We start from the raw sequence: 13,024 nt of genomic DNA on the forward strand, positions 1-13,024 counted from the left end.
CCGTCCCCGAGCACCCCCGCCCCGACCCGGCGGGGCGCCCCGGGCCCCCAGCCGGGCTGGGGGTGGGGGGGAGTCGTGGCCGAGAGGGGAAGGGCCGGCCAAGCTCAAGTAGGCCCCGGGGCGCGGCTGCATCCCCGCCGTCTGCGGAGGGGGCTGGGCCCGGGCTCCGCGCGGCTGGACAATCCGAGCCCCCGCCCCGCGCCCAGTCCCGCCCCAGGCCGGGGCCTGACAAAGAAAGCGCCTTACGTTTCTCCGCCCCTCGCCCGCAGCCCCCCTCCCCCGGGCCGGGCGCCTGTATTATACTTTGTACTTTTGCCCAAACGTGTACATAATAAAAGTTTTGGCTTTTTTCTTTAGAAACCGGCCACCTGCTTCCCCCGCGGGGGCCGCTGGAGGAGGGGCGGCCGACCAGGCGCCTGGGGGAAGCGCCAGGGGCTGGGGCACCCTGCTTGGAGGCTGGGTCCACCCTTCTCCTTTTCCGTTCCGTTTATTTAAGTCGTTTTATTTAATAAAAAGTTAGCTATTTCACTTAACGCCGCTTTTATTTCGTTTTCGTTTCCAATAATGCTCGGCGACCCCCGACCCTGCGCCCCACCCCTGCGGCAGTAGAGGCCGAGCGGCGGCGTGCGGGCCAGCGCCCACTTCTCCGAGCCTCGTCGGCATTCGCCTCAGCTCGAAGCCTGGCCAGGGGCCCCGCGGAGGATCCGCGGTGCAGGTCAGTGCGCGCCGGCCGCCCCCAGACCGGGTGCCGGCGGGGTGGGTGGACGTGGGAAGGGCACCCTAGGCTCAGAGGTCGCAGAGCAGCGCCAGGAAGAGGAGGGGGCGTGAAAGGGCCTGCCTAGGAGGGTACTTAGGCTGTCCCGAGTCTAACCCACCCAGGGGGCGGGCGGCACCGTGACCTCGAACTTCCCGGGACGCGAAACTCGCTCCCCTCACCCTCCGCCCACACCCACAGGCCTCGGTCTTCCTCCAGCGAGGCCCCAGAGAGGCCGGGGCGGCCGCTCCAGCTGGCTCCGGGGGGTCTGGGCGCATTGTGCGCGGGCTGTGAGCGCAGAGCAGGGAGCAGGCGCGCTTCCCGGTTCTCCAGACTCTCCGCGTCTGGGGTGCGAGCGTAGCGCACTGCCCCGGGACACCCTCGCCCTTCTGCGTCGCGTGGGGCCGCGGACGGAGCGTGATGTCACGTGACTTCACTGCAGCCCAGGTGTCGTCACTAGATAGGAGGGGGCGGGGCGCCCGGAAGGCCCCGGACCCCAAGACCAGGTGTGGAAGCGGTGTGGCCCAGCCCCCCCACCCCCCGCCCCCCGGCTTCACCTCGGCTCAGAAGCTGGAGGTTTCGGGACCACGAGCTCTGGAGCGAGTGGCTCCTTAGGATAACACTCGCAGAGTCGGTGAACATTTCGTCTGGCTGGTTGATTTTTTCCCCCTTGAATCCATTCTCCTTTTCAGTCTTTTAAAAACTTATTTTCCAGACTCTCCATTTCTTTCTTCTACAATGTCCTGTTTCTTCCTCTCTTGGTAACTCGGGGTCTCTGTCTTCGCGGATTCCCAGGTATCTCAGATGGTAGAGAATCTGCCTGCAGCTATATATACCTTTTATCCCTTCCTGTACAGTTCTGTGTTTCTCATATGCTTCGTTCTCTGTTGCATTTATTTTCTCGTCTTTCTTTGTAGTATTCTCTTCGGCCCATTTCTGACTCCTCTCTCCAGTCCGCCCTCTCTCCTACTTTCCTCTTCTGGTTTTGTCCTTATTGTTTTCCCTTTCTTGCATTCTCGTAGCCTTCGCTTCTCTCCATCTCGATCTCTGTTTCTCTCTTCCCTCCTCCAAGTGGGGCTCCCAAGAGCTCCTTAAGGAGAACCCTTCTGGGCGCGGTCCCAGAGGCCCTGTAGCAGCCCCGCCTGCCGCCGGCCACCCTGCCGGCTCGTGTATTCGGGTGCCTTCGTTGTAGGCGGGATGCGGAATTGGCTGCACTGGCAGGCCTCTAGGAAAGGGAGGGAGTCTAAGCAAGAGCTGGAGCTCCAGCATTTGTGCCCTCAGCCCCACCTCCAAGCCCTGGGAATTTAAAGACGTCCCAGAGAAGAACTAGGGTGACTCAGAGCTTTGGGTCTCTTCCTTGGATGTTTTCCTGAAATGCTTCTATTTTCTCCGCCACAAAAGCATAGAGAATGCCCTCCTCGGGATAGGAAATGAGGGCTCTTCGGTTGGGAACTTGAATATCTAAAAACCAGAGTGACTTTCTTTGCCTTCGATGACCCAGCAGCTCCTCCCTCGGGCACTGGGGTCGCTTTCTATTTTCTCTCTTTTTTTCTATTCCTCCATAACAAGGCTAAATGGTTTTTGTTTCTTCTAAATGATTTTTGTTGTTTTGTTAGGATGACCCTCGATTCTCGGGGCTTTTGGAGGGACACACACACACATCTTTTTCCCCTTCTGGTGTCTCACTTTGTGCAAAAGGTCTCTGAAGAAGAAGCCCACCAGGGTGGGCTTTTAGGCAGGCCCAGGGAAAGGGGCCTAGTCCCACTGCGACCCTCGGTGGGAAGAACGCTTAGAGAGAGCAAACGCCACGGAGTCACTGGTGGGGAAAGAGGGCAGTTTTTCCCCCACCAGTGACTCCGTGTTGTTTGCTCTCTCTAAGCGCTTTGTCCCAGTCAAACCTTGTCTAGCCAGAGACCAAACTGCTAGAAGTCTCTTCAAGTTAGGGGGCCTGAACCCACTAGTGTGGGGCCGGGTGGCGACTCTCTCCGAGCCGCGCTCACCCAAGGCAGTGTGGGCGCCTTCGGCGGGCGGCGGGGGGCGCCGAGCCGGCGGCGGGCATTCAGAGCCTGACGCCCTCCTCCCACTGTACAAAGCCTGGAGGCCGCCGCCCTGTCCGGTGGCTGCGCCGGATGAGAACCGAGAGCGCCGGGTTAAGGAACACACTCTGAGTCCCCACCCCAGGAGGGCTGTGAGGCAGAGCTGGGGCGTGGAGATTTCCGGATCAGGCGGGCGCCCCTGAAGCTGAATTTAGGGGAAAGAGAATCTGCAGTAGTCTGGGCTCCTCTCTCTGGATCGTCTCCCATTAGGCCCCACCTCGGCCCTAGGAAACGGCCGAGGCTCTAGAGGCAGGCAGGTGAGTGTGGACGCTCAGCAGGCCTAGTCTCCAGACGGAGTTGAGAACAAGCAGCAGCCGAACTCTGGGCAAGGGCTGAACATTTCGCCTCCTCGCCCTTCCGCGCGGCCTTCCCTAATCTCGTTTGGAGATTGTCTGAAGCCGCGCCCATTTTACAGATTCAGGACAATGAGGCAAGAGGCATCCTTGTGACCCAGGCGGACTGGTCTCAGGAGCTCTCCCTGAGCGCTGGTTTCTGGGCTCCGCCGGTGCAGGTTGGGCGCCCGGCTACCCTGAGAAGGGCGAGGCGCCCCGCCCAAGGCCTCGCAGTTAGGCCGAAGCTCAGCTCTTTCTGGCAGGCTCCGCGGCCGGGGAGTCCGGGGTTGGGCGATGCAGGGGGGACCCAGGAGGATCGGAGCCAGAGAGAGAGAGACAAACTTAGGGGGCGGGGAGAGGGGACTGGCCGCTCGCTTGAGTGATTTCCCCTTCAGCAGTTCCCAGTACAAACCGGCCGTGGACCACGAGCTTTGCGCGCAGCGTGCGGTTTATAATGACTCGCGCCAAGTCTCTGCAAGGTTTGAATGCCCCTCCTCGTTTTGCAGTTGAAAATTCAGAAATTAATTCTGAATCGCGCATCACCAGTGGACCAGCTTTAACAGCACCACCCCACCGCCCCAGCAAAGCGCTCTAATGCTTGGGAGAAAAGGGGGACTTTGTCTAGGGGAGGCTAGGGAGGAGGCTAGGGGACACCTGCAGCCATCTGACACCAGGCCGGTGGTCAGAGTGAGGCGGAAGGGCCTTCCTGCTCCAGCTTGGGTGGTGGACTCGGGCTCTGAGTTCCAAGATCGCCAACGCCTATCGCTTCCCAGGCTTGAGAGCTTCCCCGCGTTTGCCGTCGGTGCGGGAGTGGGAAGAGGAACCGCCGCTCCAGCTCGTTCGGAGGCCACACTGCACCCTCGGGCGGGGCAGCCGAGCCCGGCCGCCTCAGCAGTCCGTCCAGCAGTTGGGGCCCTTCTCTCGGACTCGCGACCTAAGGCCGCGCGGCCTGGCGCAGGAAGATCCGGCCACCAGCTGCGCATTGTCAGCGGCCGGGCCCGGGCTGCAGCAAGCGATGCGCACCTGTTCGCCGTCCGGCTGGGCGCTCCGGGTGAGGAGCGTGGCCTCGGACTGTCCGTCGAGACCTCCAGGGTAAGGAGCCTCGGGCCGAGCCTAGGTTTCCAGAGCTCTAAAGGGGACTTTCGCCAAAATCCCAGTCTCAGCCTCAGCGCAACTGAAAAGCAAACTGAACGAGGCCGGAGAAAGGCCGGCGTGGCCCAAGCGCCCGCTTTCTGGAGAGCGAGGGTTTCTCAACGCCGAAGGCGATTTCCCTTTTACGAAATCTTCGGGCTTGCGGCGGCGGCGAGACTCCCTAGGTTTCCAAGCACCTGCTAGGTTGTGAGCGTCTCCTCTCAGCGAAGCCTAGACAGGTCACGCACTTTCTTGGTTCAGACGCTCGCAAAATCCTCCCGGAATCGCCACAGTGATCCGTGCCTTCCCTCGTGCCACCCGCCTGCCGTGGCAGGGAGTTCTCTGCTCAGTTTTGTCACTCTCTTGCCGTGTGGCCCTGCGAGAGTGGCTTTGGTTTCTGCATCTATACAATTAGGGCTACATAGTCATTAAGGAGTCTTCCAGGGAAAGTGAAAAATAAAGTATGGCTTACGGTACAGCCGATCTTTAATTTATTGTGAGAATAGAAGCATTAAAAAATGTACTTATGGACGAGAAATCTAATTAAATGACTAATTGCATAGAGGCTCAATCAGAGGTATTGCTCTTTGGGAGGAAAGGGCAGGAACAGGGCAGTGTCCCCCACTGAGGTCAATTCTCCTGCAGTCACTGAAGGTGGAGAGACCCTGGAGAAGTCATCTGGTAGACTGGGTCTGGGTTTATCTGGTCAGAGGCTGCAGTGTATTGGTGTTGCCCTGAGATCCGTGGTTGAAATGATTGGACAAAGTCCTTCTTAGAAGCGTCAGACTGGCTGCCAATTAATGAGTTGCTTATTAAACCCTTTTAATGTGTTCCCAGCTGGTGTGGAGAGGAGATAAGGGGCAGGGGAGAGAAAACCCGTATTCAAACTGAATTTTCGTTCAGAGGCTTTCACACAGTCCCCCGTCCCACTGAATCCCGGAACAGTCTCACGTTCCCGTTCTAAATGACAAGGTTGAGGAGCAGAAAAGGCAGCTGACCTGCCGAGGTTCAACCTATGCCTTAAAAGGGCTCAACTCAAACTCCGGGTCTGCTGGCTCGGCTGGCCGTCGGGTCCAAGCTGGGCTGTGTCCCCACCTGACCACAGAGTGCAGACTGGAAAAGCTCTACCGACTTCTGGGTCATTAGAGAGATTTGTGCTGACCCAGACTCACCCAATTTCAAAGAAACCAAATCTTTAAATGGAGCAGAGTCTTAGATTGGCTTTAAAAGCCTGCAGACCCTGCCCAGCTCCTGTGCTGGTCAGCTACCTGGAATGTCCGGGCTTTGCTATCAAGCCCTGTTGACGGATGGATTTATCTGGGACGCGCTGAAACTCTCTAAGGCCTGCAACCTGGCTTGGCAGCACACCCTTTGCCCCTGCTTCATCCCTCATCCAGGAAAAGTCCACTCCCTCCGGCTTGCATAGACTGCCCCGGGGAAACTTAGCCTGCTGGAGGAGGCGCTGAGCTGTGCTGAAGCAAAAGACTGGCTCTCTCAGGAAGGCCTGCCCTCGGTGGCACCAGTGGGCGAGGCCCGCTGAGACCCTGGGGCTAGAGAAGGTGGTGCTGGGCCGGTGAATAGCCTGCATGCTAAACAGCGCATGTGCATCTGCTGTCTGGGCTGCCACAGCTGGGACACTTTTGTTCTTCAGAAGTAGTGGGACCGTGGAGGAGGGGAGTGAGGGGAGCGGAGGGGAACCCAACCCCGAGAAGCCAGAGGGAGAGGGCCCTGGGAGGGTATCCTGCTTATTGGCACCTACAGTTTCCAGTTTGTTTGCTGGAGGAGCCTCATGAGCAGGGATGGGGCTGGACCCCCAGCCCCCAGCTCCCAGGGGGTCTGGATCGCAGCTCTGGCCACCGGGTGTTGAGAGCATCTGCACAATCTATGTAACCCTCCCAACAGCTCCGAGACAGGTACCGTTGCATTTCCCCCTATCTTACAGATGAGGAAACTGAGGCTCTGAGAAGTGACACAACATCCCTAAGGCCATCTAACTTGAAAGACCAGGACATCAACCCAAGGGCACTGACTGCCTTGTGGGTTTTTACCCACTGCGGCTCCTCGAACTGCCTTATTATTAAAGTCAATGTCTTTGCATGTTTGCTGAATACCCTGGAGATTGTCATTCTCTAACAACCTCACACACAAGCCAGAACAGCCTGGGTTGTGTTTACGGCGGTCTTGCTCTTGGTGCTGCTACCCTTACTATCCCCTGTTACTTCTCTTCTGAGCCTCCTGAAGGTGGTCAGGAGGCACTCGGTCTTGTGTTCTTATATCTAATGGATTTAGGGGTCTTCTACTGCCCTCTCTCCCAGCCCAAGCTAACGAGTAGGTTAGTGAGCCCCTGTGGGTACTGATGAGCCATCGTGCAGCCCTCAGCCGCTGGACCCTGAGTATTTTCAGCTCAGGGAAGGAAAATAGTACCTAAATGCTGCTTGTCTCCTTGCCAAAATGCCCACAGCGTGCACGGAGCGTAAAGAGGACTGGGTTAAAATCCAGCTGCACCACCCACCAGCTATGTGGCCGTGGAAAAGTCACTTTGCCTCTCTGAGCCTGTCCTCTTTTGTACTCGGTAAGGATAGGTCTTCCTACAGGATTGTTGAAGGATTTAATGACAGAACTCACCGTGCACTTTACCAGGAGCCTGACGCAAGAGAAGCTCTGTGATACGTTTATGTTGTTATTAGTGGTAGATTAATTCTCACAAGATAGATTGTTCTTGTTCTCCTCAGAGAGAGTAGGAAGCAAACCCGGAGAATATGAGTAAGTTGCTCATGGTCAGACGTTAAACGGTGGAGCAGAAATTCAAACCCAGTTATGTCAGAGTTCAGAGTCCTGACTTACCTCAGTCTGCAAAGTCTCCCCAGTACAGAATCTTCTAGAACTGGTTGTGGACTGGTTGTGGAAAATCTAGATTTTTCTAAGTCAAAGGCACCAGGTGCTCTGCTGCCTTCTAGGGCTTCCATTTACCTTGGTTGCACACTGCAACTGCTAAGTATCTGCTTATTAAATAAAAATAATGGTAAGTAGTGTTCCTGGAACAGCTGCTCTGGGCTAGACAGTGACAGTGGACAAAGCATTTTACTCAAGAGATTGCGTTTAACCCTAAAACAATCCTAGGAAGTAGATCTCATTTTGATGATGAGAAATTTGAGGTTTCGGGATGTTAAATAATAGCAACACAGTATGAATTGGAACCTAGATTTCTGACTCCAGAGAGGGGAAAACCTATAGGAGCTGAACACGGTACTTGAGACATTATGTATACTCTCTCACTCAGTCCTCTCCACCTTATAAAACTGTTTTGAAACCCATTTTACAGATGAAAACACTAAGCCTTGGCCACTTTAAAGTGTATTCGCCCAAGATGGCCTAGCTGCCTGAAGGCAACAGTTCTCAATCTGCCGGCCCCGGCTGCTCCCATCTATCTCCAGTGCTGAGCTCTTCAGCCAGGGTGGGGCTGGGGGCTGCTCTATGGCAGTGGGACATTCAGGTTACGGGAGGTAAGTTCTCACACAGAGTGTGACCTGCCCACAAGTAGGCCAGGCAACATCGATCGCTCCTGGTCTCTGTGAGGCAGGGAATATCAGTGATACTTAGGGACTGGAGGTAAGATGAACACAAAGAGAAAAACAGGGTCGAGATGGTCCGAAGGCCTGCCGGCAAGCACACGGGAAGGAGCCTCGCCTCCCTCCTCTGGAGAGCCCAGGAGACATCTCCCCTCGCTTCCCTCTGGGCTGGGTGAGTCCGTCCCCACCCACTGTCCCCACCCACCGGCAGAGGTAGTGCTTTAGACGAAGACGCTACGCCTATTATACATTCACGTTCAAAAATAAAAGAGGGTGGACCTCTGTGTTACTCAGCTGCATTGAAGACGTCAAGATGAAGTAAGGTAGATTGTCTGGTTTGGCCTCAAATCCATCAGATGAAAAGCAAAAGACCTTGAACCTGGAGCTACTGAATCCTGAAGGGCAGAGTGGGGGATGACGTCTTGGATTTGTTTCCTCCACGGAAGCCAGGTTTTGCCAGCCTGGCCACGCGCTGCACCAGACAACCTTCTGCGGGGGCCCGTGATGCTCAGCACGCTGGGTGCTTAGTAGGTGGCTCAGTGAGTCCTGGCGATGGTCCTACCTACAGCTTGGGCTGCTCCGCTTGAACAGTGCAGCTGCCAGCCGCCCTGCCTGTCGGGCTGTGCTCGCCGAGTAGAGGTCAGAGTCTGAGGCTTCTCTGTAGGCAGGTTGCTTGGACACCCTGAAGAGCAGATTGAACCTGTGCTCTGTATAGTTTATAAATGATTTGTCAATGGCGACAGTTTACAAAAACATATTTCTGTTGCGGCATCTTCCAATCGCTGGGATTTATGGCTTCATCTCTCGGATTTGAAAGCGCATCCGCATGCTCTGGCAAATGAGAAAATGTATGAACGATTTGTTGGCTTCTTTTTTTTTTTTATCAAGTTTCCCCAAATATGTAAAGTCTGAGAGCGCCTTATTCTTTTTAAATGATCATTCATTTGTCTCCAGACTCTATCTTTTGGCACAATTTATTATTCTCTATTTCAAAAAACTTAAATGCATTTTGCATATTAGCACGTAACTCTTGTTCCTGTCTCCTCAGTTGTGGAAAGGGCTGGATTGCTTTTATAAAGAAAAAAATGGCTAATAAAATTGGCCTCAGCACCATTGCTCTGCAATTCTTATGAACAGTAAAGTGGTACTTACCGTCATTGATGTTAAAAGCTATTTCTAAATTATGGTGCCATTTATTATCTCTAGTGTCCAAAGTAAGTTTAAATGATGCTTATAATTCATGTTTTACCAAATTTCCTTTTTCCCCGGAGGATACCTCTGATTAACTTATGCACATTAAAGCGCTTTTTAAATTCTTCTTTTATTGCCATTATGCTCTGAAAATCTCAGCGATTCTCAAAAATGGGTAATAAACTTGAGATAAAATGCTGCAGTTTTAGATCAATGCTGACATATCACTGTGGTGATTTCTACAGAGCTAAAGTGATAATGCTTCATATTTACGGAATATATACTAGGTTATTACTACAGTATTACCATTTTGTTCTAAGATGAAATGAGTAATTTACCAATTTATTAAACAGTTACATTTAAGTATTGCTTAGGACATTATCACCCCAATCTGTTTACTTAGCTTGAAGAGTTACCATTAAGATACCCTGTTTATTTAGGTAAAATTTGTAATCATCATGCCTTCCATTAACCAACTTATTTTTCTGCAAGGCTAATTGTCTGGAAATGAGTTTCTTCTTATTTACTGTGCTACATTCTGCTTAGCTGGCTAAAAACGTCACCCCAGCAAGAAGTGCTAGGGAAATTAATAATACATACAGAGAACAGTTTTAATTAGTATAATACTGAATGTTAATAAAAGATTTATGACACCGTTAAAAAGTTCTAACAGAAGAGATCTTAACAGCTTCAGGCTCGGTTTTTCAGGAGGGGACGTCCGTGGCTGTGCCTTTTGTGGGAGGCCAGAGTGAGGTGATTCTCAGGAGCTGCTGGGGCTCGAGGAGCACAGGCTGGAGGTCAGAGGCTCTGCCTCTAGGAGAAGTTTGGGAATAGAGCGTTCACAACAGGGAAGAGGAATTTGGAACGTGGATGTAGAATGCCAAATCTAACTCGAAAGATACCAAGGTTTCTGCAAAGTAGGAGAGGAACACGGGCCCCCTCCTCCCCGAGATGTTTCTGGAGGCAACACTAGTCTTCAGCCCCAGCTGCGAACAAGACTTTTGAGAGTCTCCACTGCTGTAAGCTCAAAAGCTATGGGGACAATGAATTGGCAGGGAGCTGGGAAAAGAATGCATATTCACTGAGTATTTATTATGTGCCATTTGTTTACATATGTGTACGTGCTCAGTCACTAAGTCAGGTCCAACTCTTTGTGACCCCATGGACTGAAGACCTCCAGCCTACTCTATCCATGGAACTTTTCAGGCAAGAATACTGGAGTAGGTTGCCATTTCCTTCTCCAGAGGATCTTCCCAAGCCAGGGATAGAACCTAAGTCTCCTGCATTAGCAGGCGAATTCTTTACCACTGAGCCACCAGGGAAGCCCTTTGCTTATGCACGCTTATTTTAATTTGCACAGCTGAGAGCTAGCAGTATCTTCCTTTTGGGAAGTGAAGCCCTTGGGAGGGTGAAGCCCTCCCCTGAGGTTATGCAGCTAGTGAAAGAAGCAGAATTTGAACCCAGGTCAGTAGAAACCTCAGAGCATTGTCTCCTGCAAAGTGGCATCCACTGTGGGGAGAAAGCCAGCAACCCTGTTGTTGACCTGCACCCTTGTCCATGATGTCAGCCAAGTAGGCCTCCAGACAAGCCTTTGGGTGCTTCCATTCTCATCTGGATGGGTTGGTGCCTTCCCACTGTCCTGCTTGCCCCAAAGGGGCAGTGTTCTTTCTTTCTGTGTCCATCTCTCCTCTGTGACATGAGCTCACAAGGGCAGGGACTATTTCTTTAGAAATAGTGTAATAATAATGTAATAATGTGCTTGGCACATTGTTGGTGGTGGTCTGTTGCTAAGTCATGTCTAACTCTTTGCTACCCCATGGACTATAGTCCTCTAGGCTCCCCTGTCCTTGGGATTCTCTAGGCAAGAACACTGGAGTGGGTTGCCATTTCCTTTTCCAAGGGATCTTCCCAGACCAGGGATCAAATCACATCTGCCTGCATTGGCAGGCAGATTCTTTACCCCTGAGCCACGAGGGAAGCCCACTTGACAAATAGTAGGCCCTTTCGAAACGACTTAAAGGGCCAAGGAAAAAGGAAGTGAAAAGGAAAGACAAATACCGCTTACATTTGCAGCGTTTGCAAGAAATACTGACCCTAGGTGGGTATATTTTGTTTGTAGGAAGTCATCTCCCTCCCCACCACCGAGGCTACACAACCCTGGCTGAAGTATAAGGGTTATTATTGTTGCCATCTTTTCTAGCCCCCAAGGGCCAGGTCTTAGGAGCAGCAGGAACCCTTCGTAACATGAGTTGATTCTCTCCTGGCATGTGTAATAAAAGCTGACCAAGCCAGTTACTTTCTCAATTTCTCTCCAATTTGAGAAACTCCATATCATGAGGCACTTGAGGGCTGATGACTCTTTTATCCTACCCTTGATTAAAAGATAAAAGAAAGAAAATAAAACTAACAAAAGTTCTTGGACCAAAGTTCTCCAGGATATGACAGAATGGCAAGGGTGCTTCTTAAAGAAAAGTAGAGCCTGAGACCAGGGTCGCCTTTGAGGCTCTCTGAAAACTGTGCTCTTCCTGACTGATGCCCTCTGCAGAGGAATTTTAGTTCTTCAGTGGATGAATGGATGAACAAATTGTGGTCTGTACATACAATGGAATATTACTCAGCCATAAAAAGGAAGTACCCACACCTACACACAACTTGAATGAGCCTCAGAGACATTATGCTAAGTGAGAGGAGCCAGGCCGAAAGGCCACAGAGTGTTTTGATTCCATTTATATGAAATATCCAGGAAAGGTAAATCTATAGAGATGCAAGAGAGATCAGTGGTCCCAAGGAACAAGGGAAAGGAGGAATTTGGAGTGATTAGTTAATAAGTAGGGGATGTTTTTCTGGGGTGATGAAAAAGTTTCAAAACTAGAGAGATCTGGTGGTTGTACATCATGAATGCACTGAATGTCACTGAGTTGTATACATTAAAACAAACAGCTAATTAATTATATGTTATGTGAATTTCACCTCAATTGTTTAAAAAGGCCTTTTAGGAATACAAGTATAAGTGTCCAAACCTACATGTACCTGGGTGTTCATCACAGCAGTAGGTGTAAGAAAGAGAAATTGGAAATAATTATCTAAACAACATTTAGAGATTGATCACAGAAAGCAAAACCATTCATACAGTGGAATGAAAGGTACCATCAAAAGAAAGGTGGGAAGTCGCTGTGCAGCACACGGAACTCACCTCAGTGCTCTGTGATGACCTGGCGGGCGGGATGGGGCTGGTGGCAGGAGGCTCAATAGGGAGGGGTATAGTGTACACGCAGCTGATTCACTGTGCTGCGCAGCAGAGACTAGCACGACACTGTAAAGCAAGTATACTCCAGTAAAAATAAATAAATACAAAGAATGGAGGTGGGGATTCCCTGGGGGTCCAGTGGCAGGACTCAGCACTTTTACTGCTGACTCCCAGGTTCAATCCCTGGTCAGGGAACTGAGATCCTTCAAGCTGCATGCTGCTGCTGCTAAGTCGCTTCAGTCGTGTCCGACTCTGTGCGACCTCATAGACGGCAGCCCACCAGGCTCCCCCGTCCCTGGGATTCTCCAGGCAAGAACACTGGAGTGGGTTGCCATTTCCTTCTCCAATGCATGAAAGTGAAAAGTGAAAGTGAGGTAGCTCAGTCGTGTCTGACTCTTCGCGACCCCATGGACTGCAGCCCACCAGGCTCCTCCATTCATGGAATTTTCCAGGCAAGAGTACTGGAGTGGGGTGCCATTGCCTTCATGATATGGAAAATAAAAAAGAAAGGGGGAAGCTGATAGATAATGACATGGAAAGATGTCCCTGATGCATTAGTGAGTAAAATAATTTACTTGCAAAATAATATATATTTATCATAGCCCATTTACACACACACACACACACACAGGTGTGCCTTGTATTGTCATAGGACAAGACATGGAAACAACAGACACCAACCAAATGACTTGCTCAGGTTACTA

General features: G+C 51.9%; 1 protein-coding gene and 1 non-coding gene across 2 annotated transcripts in view; both read left to right on the forward strand.

The window, feature by feature from the left end:
- TLX3 (T-cell leukemia homeobox 3) overlaps positions 1–4,517 on the forward strand; it is a 6,791-nt gene extending 2,274 nt beyond the window's left edge. Inside the window, 8 exon segments of the mRNA XM_010851303.1 lie at positions 358–460; positions 610–715; positions 956–1,176; positions 2,634–2,979; positions 3,061–3,107; positions 3,266–3,361; positions 3,898–4,274; positions 4,340–4,517. Coding sequence (XP_010849605.1) covers positions 358–460; positions 610–715; positions 956–1,176; positions 2,634–2,979; positions 3,061–3,107; positions 3,266–3,361; positions 3,898–4,274; positions 4,340–4,517 — 1,474 coding nt within the window.
- A 7,927-nt stretch (positions 4,518–12,444) lies between these two features.
- On the forward strand, positions 12,445–12,515 carry TRNAK-UUU. Its single transcript has one exon. It is a non-coding gene; the product is annotated as a tRNA-Lys (tRNA).
- Positions 12,516–13,024: the final 509 nt, after the last annotated feature.

This window comes from Bison bison, unplaced genomic scaffold (genome assembly GCF_000754665.1).
Source record: "Bison bison bison isolate TAMUID 2011002044 unplaced genomic scaffold, Bison_UMD1.0 scf7180017864301, whole genome shotgun sequence".
In the NCBI taxonomy this organism is placed as follows: Eukaryota; Metazoa; Chordata; class Mammalia; order Artiodactyla; family Bovidae; genus Bison; species Bison bison.